The sequence below is a fragment of the Hoplias malabaricus genome, chromosome 16 (genome assembly GCF_029633855.1).
Source record: "Hoplias malabaricus isolate fHopMal1 chromosome 16, fHopMal1.hap1, whole genome shotgun sequence".
NCBI lineage: Eukaryota > Metazoa > Chordata > Actinopteri > Characiformes > Erythrinidae > Hoplias > Hoplias malabaricus.
This window is the reverse complement of record NC_089815.1, coordinates 23,329,116-23,343,034: the sequence shown is the minus strand read 5'-3', so window position 1 is coordinate 23,343,034 and position 13,919 is coordinate 23,329,116. Positions and strand designations below refer to the sequence as shown.

Genomic DNA, 13,919 nt, shown 5'->3' with positions numbered 1-13,919 from the left:
GGAATGGGCATCCAGGGGGTGGTAACATTGGTCAACTGATTTGCAAAATCAGGAATTTGGGATTATATCAGATTTGTAGCAGAGGGGGCGCTGCAGAGGCAGCCTGACAACAATTTTGTTACTGTAAGAATTTGGAAAATTATGTTCAAGTTTGGTTTATTTTATTATTACAGAGCAATTCCTTTTAACTGTTAATTTAAAAAAAGGTGTTTGGGGTTTAATTTGTTTACGTGTGCACAAGAAAACTGCTCTGAATATCCCCAGAAATAAATGGCAGGCATCCATGAGATGAAATACTGTTAATAGGGACAATATACCATGATATGGCATGATGTCAGGAGAAATCCTAACAAAGCGCAACAATCAGTTTATGCTGTATATTTCTGCTATGTTGTCAAGATTTACAGCATGTTGGAATGTTTTCTGGTACCCTGTCAGTGGATCTAGGCTCTAATCCTCCAAAAGTACACACCTGAGCTTATAAACAACACTATTCAAAAAAGTGCTGTTTATACTCTCAAATATATATAATAAATATCAGGTTGAGCTACATATGCTCTTAGAAATATTGTCAGAAAACTCTTAAAGCAGTGGCATTGCAGCCTGATCAACCTTTTGTTCGTGCATGGGTGTTATCCACTACTCCATCCGATCCAGCAATAAAGTATTTGACCTAAATAACTGAGCTTGGAGGGGGATGACTGCGCTCTCAGACACAGACACATAGGTTCGGAGAGGCCTAGATTGCTGCGTAAATGAAGTGTGGCATCAGAAATCCTCTTCTCCGACAAACTGACAAAGAGCATCGACTGTGGCTTTCATTAATCACAAAAGCATGTGTGGTTCTTACTGGCCTGGGCTAACTCTGTCGCTGCAGTTCAGGATTAGAGAAGCAGTGGCTCTTGCCCACACACACAAACACTGAGAACGCTGAAGCGTTGAACGACCTCCAGCTTGTCTGCCGGCCAGCAGGCCTCGCTGCTCCGCCCGTGAATCTTGAGGGACGGAAGTTGCCAAATCGCACGCATTATAGGGGCTTAGCTTAGGCCACCCCCAGATGGGCATTGGAGGTGGGAGATTGGGGGGTGAGGGTCAAAGTCACTCCGGCACGACTCACGCTCCTGACTCGCTCACCCGTCAAACTTCAGCCAAATCACTGCTTTGTCCTTCGTTCTGGAGCTAATGGAAAAACTGGAGGGTTGGCCGCTTGTTCAAGCAAAAGAAAGAAAAAGAATCTATAAGCAACTCGCTCTGTGTGACACTTTAATACATGACACATGGAGCGAGTGCAAGACCTAGAGAGAGAGAGAGAAAGAGAGCGATACAGGCCTATGCTGTATTTTTTGTGGACTCTGAGGAATGCAGAAGTTTCAAACCTTTCTACCTGAGGAAAAAAAGAAGTCACGGTTTTCCAAAGGTTTGTTTTGTCCAGTTTTCAAGGTAAGCCAAAAGCCCTTCCCTGAAGATCTCCCTGAACTGCACTTCGCCCAAGCTGAAACCCCACTCTCCTTTAGACTAGTGGACTGAAACACATCAAAAAAGCTCATTAAGGCTACTGTGTATGGGAGCCCAGAGAGCTCTCAAGCTATCACCCGCTACCGCCGGCCAGTCAAATTAAGAGCCACTGCACTGCGCCATCAGATCCTGTGACCCTAATTAAAAAAGATAGATTTTGCCTGTTTCATGTATTAATTAGGTAAACAAACGCATTACACTAGATTTACATCTGTAATTTAAGGTTTAGCTGGGCAGCTGACGCCACTGGATTGCACAATTGCACCTACAGTTGGTCTGCCCACGGAGCGGCTTATGAGTGTATGTGACAATGGCAGAAGTTTGTTGAAGTAATTAAGGACCTCTTGCAGTCATCTGGAAAGCATCAAGGGAAAGATCTCTGTTCGAGAACTGTGATATAAAAGAAAGAGGAAAACAGAGGAATGGTCCGGCAGCCTTGGGGAGTATTGCAAATGGCCCCCACTGAGCACTTGAGGTGGGCGTGGTAATTCAAATACCAACCTTCCTATGTAACAACCTTGTCTTAGTTCTTGTTTATTTGATCAGGTTTTTTAATAAGGCATGTGTTTGGAATAAAAAGAGAAGAGTATATTTTTACTGACGTTGCTGTGAATGTCTCGCGTTAATCTAAATGGTCACATCTACGTGGAGTTATTGCTGAAATGTTTAGTGTACATTAAGCAGCATGATTTTAGGATTAATCACATGCACCGTAAATATAAATTTATTTCTCATTGGCATTTTTGTATGCACTAAAATGTGCAAATCGATATATAATAATACTTTTAATTTTTAAAATTAAAACTCAAAATATTAATGATTAATTTTTAAATATTAAAATATTCATTCATACATTTTCCATGACCACTTAATAAGCCTTGGATTAAGGGGTTAACTGGAGAATTAAAGTACTTAATTCTCCCCGTAAATGCCTTGTTTCGCTGCTAAAGTGAAACCCGGATTCATTTGCAAATAATTCATATTTTTCACAGTGAGTGATTTTTGTTTGTTTGTTTCTTAAGCATAATATTTATCACAAGCTTAAGCAAGCCAGAAACAACCCTCCATTTATTTAATTTTAAGCAATTATTCAACATGCAGTAAACAAGACAAATGCATAATACGACTGAAAATTAAACAGAAGCCTTAACAACTACATCAAATTGTTCAGTGTTCAGTAAAACCTCAATTTTTTGCAAAATTCCAATTATCAGAAAGGGCTTTGTGAAAGATCCACATCCTTTCAGACCCATTTCAGACCCAATGTATTCAAAGCAACCATCTGAAGAAACCCTGAACAAACCCTACTCCATGCCTCCAGCCAGGTCTTTATGTCCTTGAACTCCAATGTTGAAAAAACACCTGTTTTTCACCTTTTTCATCTTGACACAAACCTCCTTCCTTAAGCAGGTGGATTATCTTGCAAGTAATCTTCTCAGAAACATTTGAAAAATTAATAATTTGTATCCAATGGCTGCCTTGACAGGTCATAAAATAAATGGAGGGTGGTCTCTGACTTTAATTAACAACCGTAATTTCTTTCTCTAATGCACACTTTCCATTCTATGAGAGGAAATCTCTTTCATTTGGGAACAGTTTATGTTTTCAACAGCATAAAAAAAGCTAGAAAATGATGTAAAACTGTTATCCCGACAGTGTTTGGCACTACTCCACTGCACCCATTTCCTTCACAGGCCTGGAGAGGAAGACTTACTGGAGCGCTCCGAAGATTTCTGCTTGTTCTCTCCCACCTCTAGGGAGACCTTCTTCTCCTGGAGGTCGTTGGCGCTCTCCTCTTCCTCGTCGGCATCCGAGCCCGAGGTGCTGCTGCCGTCACAGCTGCCCGAGGTGTCCTCATAGTCTCGGTGCCTCCTGGGCACCTGGGTGCTCTCAGGCATGGAGGACAAGGCCTACAGACAGACAGACAAGCCAGAGATGTCCGAGGGGGAAAAGATGATGTTAGACAATGTCAGCGTTTGCGTTCATACCGCCTTCAACCCCACTCCAATTAGCGTTTGTCATCTGCACCGGGTAAAGGTGACGAGGGAGTGAGAGGGAATGTGGGGGGGAGGGTTAGGTAGAAAAGCATGGATCAGGGGAGGGGAAGGAGGGAAGATGGGATTGTGACACAGCCCTGGGTCTGTGTGTCACTGACAAGTGCAATGTTGACTCGGCTATGATTAATGTCACGACAGAGACATGTTAATACAGTCTAAAATAACCTGTCGCAGATAGTGCCTTCACATGTTCAGAAAACACTAAAAAAAAAAAAGACTGGCTGGAGAGAGAAAAGAAAGTTAACTACACTAAAATCCTCCCCCATGCTCAGGAAGGAGAGCACCGTCAGCATTAATAAAGTATTCACGCCAGTTATTCAACAGCTAATTTAGCTCACATTTTCTCTTACAACATTAACACTTAAGAAGCAATCAAGAGCGCAGGTTTAAACAAACCAATTAGAGGAAGCGAGAAGGAGTTGGAGGCAAAGAGGAATGAAGGAGATGTAGTCAAATATCTCCCTCCGTCCTCCCATGATCACACTACTCTCCGTGGCAGCTCTGAGTGAGACTGCTTAAGACCCAATCCCGCAGTATTTAAATTGCTTCATTTCTGCCCTGTCTGATTTTTCCAGATGGCCCATAATGCACCCCTGGGAGACTGTCTATCCATCAGAGCACTCAGCCCCGTGCGTCGAAAGGTCGTCGAGAAAAAAAAAAAAGAGGAAAAGACACTCAAGGTAGTCAGAAGTGACAGGTGCAAATTAATTTCAACCGAAGCCAATTGTGTTAGAAAGAATAGTTAGCCTTGTGGGCTTAATGTGGGTGAAAAGGCAGCGCATGCCCCTCAGGCTGGGAATTAGGCCAAGACTGAGCCTTACCTTCGGCCCTCTCTGTCTGGACGTCTTCCCCATCAACTTCTCATCGTCCAGCTCACACTGCTCCAGCAGGTCCAGGATGTCCTCTTCCTGCAGAGATATAAACACAGATGTGTTTTGATTTACCCTCTGAGTGACTCTGACGTGTGACACTGCTGTAGCAATCCCACTTCTTCCGTTTTCATTATCATTTCCTCTCTTGTAACTTTTTAAAACAAGCAGAAGAATTACATCAATATAAAAATGTTTTCGCAAGCAGCAAAGTAAATGTTTATTTCCTGGAAAGATAATACGTCCTGTACATTTTATTTTTGGTAACTGAAAAAAGTTTAAACCTGTGAATGAACTTAGGTACTTATATATAAATAATTATGTCTAAACATTAAACACTTTAATCTCATGATTTCTTCTCACATCCTTCAAGCGAGGACAGTCCTTGGACAAGCAGGACAGACACTGGAACTAGATGGAAGAGTTATTACGGCTTTAATCTGTGACTAAGAAGGCAAAGGAGCAGACAAAGAGAGCAATTTAAGAGGATTAAAACAGAAAAGGAGTTCAACATGGCAGATCTTTAACCATACAACGGACCGGGGCAGTCAGTGTGACCTTTGAAGGCTACTGACCATTAGCATGAAATAGCCCTTTGTAGTAAAATCTAATTTTGAACATTTTAAAACTAAAATACAAATGTATGGACAAACTTAAAGCCATCAAAACATTACAAACACTGCTTTACCAAATGTTGTAGAGCGATGAAGCTCCATATATATATATATATATATATATATATATATATATATATATATATATATATATATATATTTATATAATTAATAATTAATAATAATAAATAAATTAATAATAATAATATATATAATTTCTACTCAATATATATGTGCCCAGAAAGATAAACAGAACTGTAGATGATTCTGGAATAGCTTAAATATTCAGAAATAATAATAATAATAATAATAATAAATTGAGAAATTGTTCATATTAAAATAGCCATCAGAACACCCTACATTTTATGCGATGTGGTCAAATCTTGATTTTATTTCTATTTAATTTATAGAAATTATTCATTATTTAGTTTTTAATATATTTTTTATTTTTAAAATATTTTAAAACATCGTCTGATGTGTAGCTTGCAGAATTTCAGTCCACACTGAACAGGGTTTTATTGAGTACTAAAAAAAATAAAGCAAGTATTAAGTGATTATAAACTTGGAACTGTTATGTGTTTCACTAAATATGGTGAATCAGTGAGAGATTATATTCACTTTTAAATGCATACTTAGCTTGACTGAACTAATAGAGGAAGCTAATAAAGTGGCGTGCATCTCCTATTTTATGTCTTTGTTTCCTCCTCACATCTCAAAAGAGACTGATCGAACATGGGCCCGACTCTGTGTTGCGACACATTCGTGTCACAGCAGACAATAAAAGCTCTCTGGTGAAGATTTGTCTCCAGCCGTCTCTTCAGTTTCATAATGAGAAATGCTGCATGCTGCTCCGCACGAAACACTATCACAGCGTTAACACCCAGTAAGCTCTCCATTGATCTGTTCTTCTAGCTCAAATAGAGATAAGTGTATTAAATTCCATCTTTTTTGTGCTCATTGCCTCAGTGCATTGTTCCTCAAATCCAGATTAAAAAATGCTGTTCGGGCAACCAGCCGAGGAGAAAGTGGGCTGCTACAATCTCACACAGAGAGCTAACGCTAGTTGTCCTTTTACTGTTTCGAACTATGCTGAGGCTTCATGGACATGGTGGCTGCATCGATTTCTGTTACCGCCTCTTCGCTGAAAGAGCCAAAGCTGATGCCCGCATCTGAATGAGCACAAGCAGGGAAGAAGGTCAGGGGCTAACGTGGCAATGGCACAAGCTCAGCAATCCTGAACCTGGCCCAAACGAGCCAGACCCACACTCTGCAGGATTCACCTTGCATGCTCGACCGGCCACATTTACGCATGGCCCTGTCCTGGAACATTAGCTCTAGGGCGGCGGTGATCTCTCAAACTCCTTTTAAAATAATACTTGACTAAAAACAATCTACTGAAATCTAAAATCCTGGTGAATTTATTATTCATTGGAATTTATTCAACTTAAAAACTTCAAACTATCCATATTAATTCAAGCTAAAGCTCAGTTATTGTTGTGTGTTGTTATGAATGCGCAATCCTGCAATATTTGGCTAATGACACGGTTAATCCTCAAATTGATCAGTAATTTACTCCATTGCTAAAGTAACTGACAGTAACAGCACTAGTTAGCATCTCCTTCCTCATTGAGGATGACCTAGAAGCAGCCAGAGTCGTTTACTGATTTCAAAGATGATTCCAATTCCAACTCAAGTCCTCACTGTTCAGATTCCATCAAATTGCAGTATATGGACAGGACCATCCTTACAGGAGCTTCCTTCAACAATGCAGCACATTTATATGCATGGGCTGACATATTCAGCCTTGAAAATCCTCTTCAAACATCCAGCGGCTTCTGAGAGGGAGCATGGCACAAATGATGAACTCAAGGCGAATAAAGAATGACGACAGCGGCCAGGAACGAATAAAAAACAAGTAACTGAGGTACGTTTCAGAACAAAAAAGGAGGAGTAGAGCGGGGTTCGTAATGTCTTTAAAACCTTGCATTCAGAGTGGACCAGCTAGGCCTTTAGGAGTTAGTCAACAAGGTCATCATAGCAAATACATGGATGGTCTATAACGGTATATTGCAACACTTTGCTTTATTCTCTTTGTATTTGTGGCTCAAGAAAGAATCTAAATGCAGGGAAAGGAGGGATGAGAGAGAGAGAGAGTAGCAGTAGAAAGGACCTGAGAGAGAGAGAGAGAAACTGAGTTTGTTGCTAAGCACGAAAGCCAGCTGAGACTCAGGTACGTGCCTTCATTCGTTTCAGAGGATTATTCATTTCCTTTTGAAGTGAGGCGGCTCGCCCAGCGAGGAACGTCTGAAAAGCAACCGAGAGGAGACCCTCATACTTCTCCAAGAGCAGCTTGTCATCTGGGGGGTAAATACGTCTGTAAGCAGAAAGAGAGAGCAAGAGAGGGAGAAAGAGAGAGAGAGAGAGAGAGAGAGAGAGAGAGAGAAAGACAGAGTAAGTGAGGTAGATTGATCTACATGGCTGCCTAGACTGCTTGCTTTTCATATCAGCTAAACAAATCTCGCTCACTCTTTTCACACCGCCCTCGGTATTAAAGTAATGCACTTTTGTTGATATGTCTATTAGAGCTTGTTGCGGCCTGACTAATGCGCCAGCTCACATGCTGGAAGGGTTTCCATGCCCAAGACTAAACTAACGAGGTTTGATGTTTATGTTCGTCCACGGGGGACTAGCCGAATGTAAACTTCAAATTTTATCTCCATAATATATCTTTAAACGACTTCACGGCTTCTGCCCATGCGTGAAATCAAAACAATGGCGAGACATTAATCTAAATAAACAAAAAAATGGTGGTGGGTGGTGATAAGTAATACCTGCTATATTTACATACTTTCAGCCGGTTCGTGGCGTGCTAACGGAGTGGTTTGATGGCGGACGTTTGCTATGTATCACTTACGCTGGAACATGCTCTTTAGTAAGAAGCTCAGCCAGCCATGGCATAATCAAGGGATCAACTAATGTAAATGTTAAGATCCGAGGATAAATCCCTCAAATCCATTAAGAGCTACATATGTGCATTATGGCCGGACCTATTACCAGAGCATGTGCTTTTGACACTTCCCGACTCGACTTGTACATATGGCATCTGTTTAAATCTCGCTCTGACCCACATATTTCCCCACACTTTTTTCCTTTCCATGTTTCAGCATCTTTTCAGGAGGTGTTTTTATTAGGATAGAGATGTAGGGAATAGCAATTACATCAGCCAGAAAATGACCTATTTAAGTAGCAGCTTCATTTCCCATCATTCCTCTGAGCTCTTTTAAGTGCTTGCATTATTCCGGAGTGACTCGTCACAATTACTCATCGAGCAGTGTGATAAATGCTACAGACGCTAAATGGCTTGGGCTCCTCTTTGAAGCAGGCTCTCCCTACCTGAACTTCATTCCTGTTAAACGGGAAAAGTTAGTTAGGAGATACGTCTAATGAGGGAACCTTAATCAAACCCCAATGTCGCATCTCAGTCTCAGCGACTTCATTAGGCAGCACCAGACGCTTTGGCGTTTGAGTGGAGCAAACACCATACTGGCGTGATAAAAAACCCCAGGGCACACAGTGGTTCACAGGGACTGCTTCCTTTAAAGAGATGTACTTCATTGCTTTCCATGTTTTTGATTTTTATTTTTTCATCTGACATCCAAATTAGGTTTTGTACCAAAAATGTGATTCATTTTTCCATTATGTTATTTTTTGCTTAACACAAAAATGAAAAAAGGACACAATGTAATATTTGGATTTTTGGTAATTCATAATTGCAGCACTGTATTGAATACAGTGAGGCAGAGGAGAGAAAGGGGATGGTTCCTACCCTCTCCCCAAAAGGGGAGATGACTTTGAAGCTGTAATTGTAAGGTAAACATATTACGTAGCTTTCCTTTAAGGGAACACTAGGTAAGATTTGCTATTTTTGCTCCTGGGCTCCCCCTACAGTTGCAAAATGTAATTCACTGTTACAGCACTGCTCTGAAGTTAGGAGCGAGGGGAAGGGAGAGAAGCATTGTCTCTTATCCTCCTCAAGAAGTTACATAGTGCAGTTTCTACCGTGCAGAACAACAGCAGAGGCTCTATTGTCCATATTACATATCAGTGTAATTCCAAGGTAAAAATACTACCTAGTGTTCTTTTAAGGCTCATTCGTTTTATTGTTTTAATAACGTACTGTGATTATACCTTTGGTTAGAGAAAAAGCAAGGAACAGTATATGTGTGTTCCACCAATTCAACTACAGACTGCAGTAACAACACTCCTTACACATCAAAATAATTAGTGGAGTGAACTGGTTATGAATTCACAACAACAGACTATTTTTGCGACTTAGGTCCTATGAATGGTTTTGGAGTGTACAGTACTAAAATTGTGTTATAATGCTCACACAGTACATCAAATTGTTTTGGGAAGCAATGTAGCTTCAGTTTTCCATGATAGAATTTATTTTTTTTGTAGTTCAATTGTAAAGTACCCTTGGGTATGTGAAAGGTGCTAAAGGAGTGTATTATTGTTATTATTATTTTACACAAAAAATATGGCAGGTCAGTTTCTGAATGGTTTTTTACTGTTCACTGAGGTCCATCTCAATGGCTTTTCTCCATTATTTAAAATGGGTAGCTCAATTAGTCAGTTACTACTTTAACCAGCAGCCACATCTGTTTCCATGATCCAGGCCTTTTTAAATAAAGAGCATCAGAGATGAGGTGAAGGCAAACGGCCCCTGACTTATCTTCTGACGCGGGCATCTGCTTATCTGACAGGTGAGTATTAAAAATTGAAGAGCCCTGTTCTCCGAGGCCTCACGTCAGAGAGAGGCTGCTGATGCCTCAGTACAACACTCCTGCAGTGCGTGTATGCGTTGGTGTGTTTTAAGTGTGTATGTGTGTGCATACTGAGGAGTGTGGAATTCAGGCCCTGACCGCTGTCTATTCTCATTTAGAGCATTGCTTGCTTCCTCCTCCTCCTCCTCCTGGCTCGGCCACGCAGCGCTGCTTCTTGCACTGGCGTGTTCCTCCGGGAACGCCCTGCTCCTTACCTGACCCTGTAAATGTAAGTTGAGCCGGGGAGAGGCATCCCTTGGGAGGAGACGCTGCAAGCCTCTTCTTACCTGTAGTTCCCCAGATGACGCTTTTCATGCTCCTCCCGGGAGATCTGCTTACGAACCTGGGCCAGTCGTTCTTTCTGCAAAAAAAACACAGGAAAGGTGAACTGAGGAATCTAAGAAAGATCTGGGGCCTCATTTATAAAACATACACAGGCACAGATTTGATCTAAAAATGATCTAGACCAGCTATTTGCTTTAATTCACACATAAACGATCAATTAATTTGCTTAAATGTGGCATGTCTGTGTAAAATATTAAAATATGAGATACTGGAAAATTTCTGTGAATTCCAGTTCTGAACAACACCTCGGTTTGTAGATACACCACTCCCTCTATCTCACCACAATATTACTGAATGGGACTCTGTCAGTTTTCTACCATCCTGGCAAAGCTTAGCAATACGCTAATCATGTGCAGCTGCTTCGGTACATGTCATTTCATAATTTTCTGTGACAATATATACACAAAATGGTTGCCCATTAATGTATCTGAATTCATTAAGCATATACAAAGCTTTAAACTAGGTTGGACTCCATTTTGAAGGTGTAAGCTAACAAAGCTAACGACGCTAACAAAGCTAATGATGGATATTTGTTGATAATATTTAATGGTTAATATAATAACGCTAATAACTCTCTAAAGAGCTCTAAAATGACTGTACACAAAAATGTTTAAGGAGCTTAAAGGCTGTAAAATTGGCAGAAAAATGAGAAAAGATCAATGTGGGTTTCAAGTTAACAAATGAATGCCAGTGTACAATTCCTGAGTACTGTGCCCTTATGAATTGCTTCCGTGTGAAAGAAGAGAATCATAAGAAGAAAGTTCGAATGAAATTCACGCATGTTTTCCAAATGAAGCTAGCTCCACTGTTTTTCCAGGGTGGAGGCACTGTTCAGAGAGGCCCGCTCCAGCTACCGACAAATGACTCGTTAGACCATTAGAGGCACCTTAATGAAGTCGGAGAGTTAGAGAGCGAACAAAGCCGCATGCAAAAATGGCCTCTCCCTTACACTTGTTAATACGGGAAGCCAATTCATAATTCATATGGATTTAACTCCCACTTTCCCATTTTAATACATCAAAAACTGTAATTGTGAAAAGGTCAGCTGGTCAATTTGCAGTGGACCAGCGGGGTGCCTCCAATTATAGTCACTGATCTCTGCTAAACACTAGAACATGCTCGCTCACTCAACCCCAATCCCACGCTTTCACCCTCTTATGTGCTTCTCGCCTTGCCCTTTGAAAATACCACCTACCTGCAGCAATTTTACATTCATTCATCACTTGATACAATAAAGCTTGACCAGAAGACCAATCAAGAGACAGACCAGAGCGCAGCGCACCACCTCGCCGACCTGCCACTTAAAACTTTGAAACGTGTCGCCCCCGTAATTTTTGAACATGAATAATTAAATATCGCATTGTCGCCCTGAAGTGCCAACATGGCGTTACACTTGTGCCTCGAAAGAACTTCTGGACAAAGTTTCCACAAGGGAAAAGTGGAGGGGAGGAAAAAAATTGAGTCCCACCAGCTCCTCTTTCCTCCGCTCCAACGTGAGGCGCTGCTTCTCCCAATCGGAGGAGCCGGCCGAGAGCTTCTTCATGGAGCCCTGTCCATACAGGCGCCGCTGGGCTTCAGCCTTCTGCTGAGCCAGGTTCCGTCGCTTATCACTCGCTCTGTGTTGAGAAAAAGGAACTGTATCAGTGAAGGTGTAAATCTCATGGCAATCTCTGACAACGACTGAACTTAAAATTATTTTTCTTCATTTCATGTTTATGGCAAAGTTAAAAAATATTTGTACTAATAATAATACACTGACCACACACGTTACATGATGAACAATTTACACAACAGAGATCAACAGAAAACAACTTTGTTTTTGTTTTTTGGAGAGGAGTGGATATTTCTTTAAAAGAAAATCTATGAATATAATGATTTATTATTATTTATAATTTTAATAATGAATAAGTTCTACGCAAATCACAGTCCACAAGCTAAACATGTTTCAGTGTCATAAAAAACAACAACAACAGGAATCATATATTTAAAACTAATTTCCCAAAGGTGAACAGAAAAAAATTCTGCAAAAAACAAGAGGTGTGGGAACTGAGATGAGATTTTATAGACCCATGAATCTGAATTTTAATTTGCAATCGCTTGGATCAGGAGAAGCAGGGCATGCGGCTTCCAAAACTTCAACTAGGTGTTGAAAAATAGTGCTAGGAATGTCAAATTTGAAAGCAAGTCTCCTGAATGTGAATGGGCGATATGGAGAACAAAAATAAAATAATATTTATATGTCGACACTGTGTCATTTCCTCTCCTATATTTTGTGTTTTTTACTGATGCTGAACATTGACTTGTGTTTAATCACTGTTACAACCAAATATCAAACTGATCCAAGGATGCTCTCTGACTTTTCCACAGTAATCCCAAACCCAGTGCATTTTTCCCAATGCCCCGCCCCCTAATGAATCATGCTGCATCCTTATACATAATAAAATAAGGAAAAGTAATGCAAGAGAAGCCAGGAATACAAAGCTTGCCCAGCTCAGCAGATTCTCGTATGGCTTTAGCTGGAAAGCAGCCAGGAATGTTTTATATATATATATATATTTCATCACTCACTGGCCCTTTAAATTTGCTGTGCTGAGGCTGCCTAGGGTCACTGGGTGTCCTGAATTCTGGAGGACTGGTCTCATTTTTTTCGCCATACAGGCCTTCATGCTTTCGGGTTTCCTTTATAACCGTGACACTGTGAGAAAGGACCAAGAGAGCCGGTGTGTTACAGCTTTCCAGCACTCGGGAGGACATGCTAACTTTCCAGAATGGAGGAAACAGGAAGCGATAGGTCACTGAGTCACTGAGAATATAGCGCCTGTTTAATGGTGCCCTGTGCTGCCTGTCAGGTGGGATCAGGTCTCAGGCTGGAGGTCCGCAGAGCTCAGCTAAACATCTGGACAGACTGGGAGAAATTCAATGTGACAACAGGATCACAATACATCTTTATACGTTTACGCCTGAAACACGATCCACCGAGCCGCCGTGCATTCGCCTACTCCTGTGTCCTGATGTAGTGCCGCTGTTACTCTGCTGGACTATATTTAGCCAGGTGGAGGACGGTCCGAGCTTGGAGGTCAGGTCTGAGATGATCAATCAGCACTGCTCTGTGTACTGCCTGGGGACCACTGTCCGTGCGCACACAAACACAGGAGTGGCTACAAATCCACACATAAGCACTTATGGCACACAAACCTATATATAATGCGCACTATATCAAGAGATGAATGAATGTATACACTAAGCCTGTCGCCTCTAAGTCGACAAGTCCTCTAATCAGCAGCGGCTTTCTTGGTCTAATAAGAATTAATGTCCCAGACTTACGGCACTGAACTATTTCATGTTCATCTTATGTTTATTTATTTATGTTTATCTGTTTATATATCTCCCAATAGCTATTTAGACCACGTAGCTAGTAGCTTTGACTATCAAGGGCACATATCACAAAAGCTACATTACTCATTTTATAATAGTTTCATGAAATATGTACAGATCAGTCCCTATAAGGGGAATAGGCTAAACAAAGTTTCCAAATGATGCCACTGACTTGAGATAAATGATTATTTTTTCGCCTTTATATATATATCCTCTATTATACCCTCCTTTTCTCAGGTAGCCCTTGTTACTTGCCAGGCTGCCACCGTAAATAAGAATATGTTCTTAATGACTTGCCTGGTTAAAAGAAAGTTTAAA

General features: G+C 40.9%; 1 protein-coding gene across 7 annotated transcripts in view; it reads right to left on the bottom strand.

Moving 5' to 3' along the window:
* Nucleotides 1–13,919, bottom strand: part of ttll7 (tubulin tyrosine ligase-like family, member 7) — a 108,357-nt gene that overhangs the window by 53,771 nt on the left and 40,667 nt on the right. For all 7 annotated transcript variants that reach the window (XM_066647460.1, XM_066647462.1, XM_066647466.1 and 4 more), the window contains exons 11-15: nt 11,695–11,842; nt 10,169–10,242; nt 7,290–7,429; nt 4,394–4,476; nt 3,230–3,425 (exon numbers count right to left, since the gene is read on the bottom strand). In XM_066647460.1, coding sequence (XP_066503557.1) covers nt 3,230–3,425; nt 4,394–4,476; nt 7,290–7,429; nt 10,169–10,242; nt 11,695–11,842 — 641 coding nt within the window. The remainder of the gene's footprint in view (nt 1–3,229; nt 3,426–4,393; nt 4,477–7,289; nt 7,430–10,168; nt 10,243–11,694; nt 11,843–13,919) is intronic.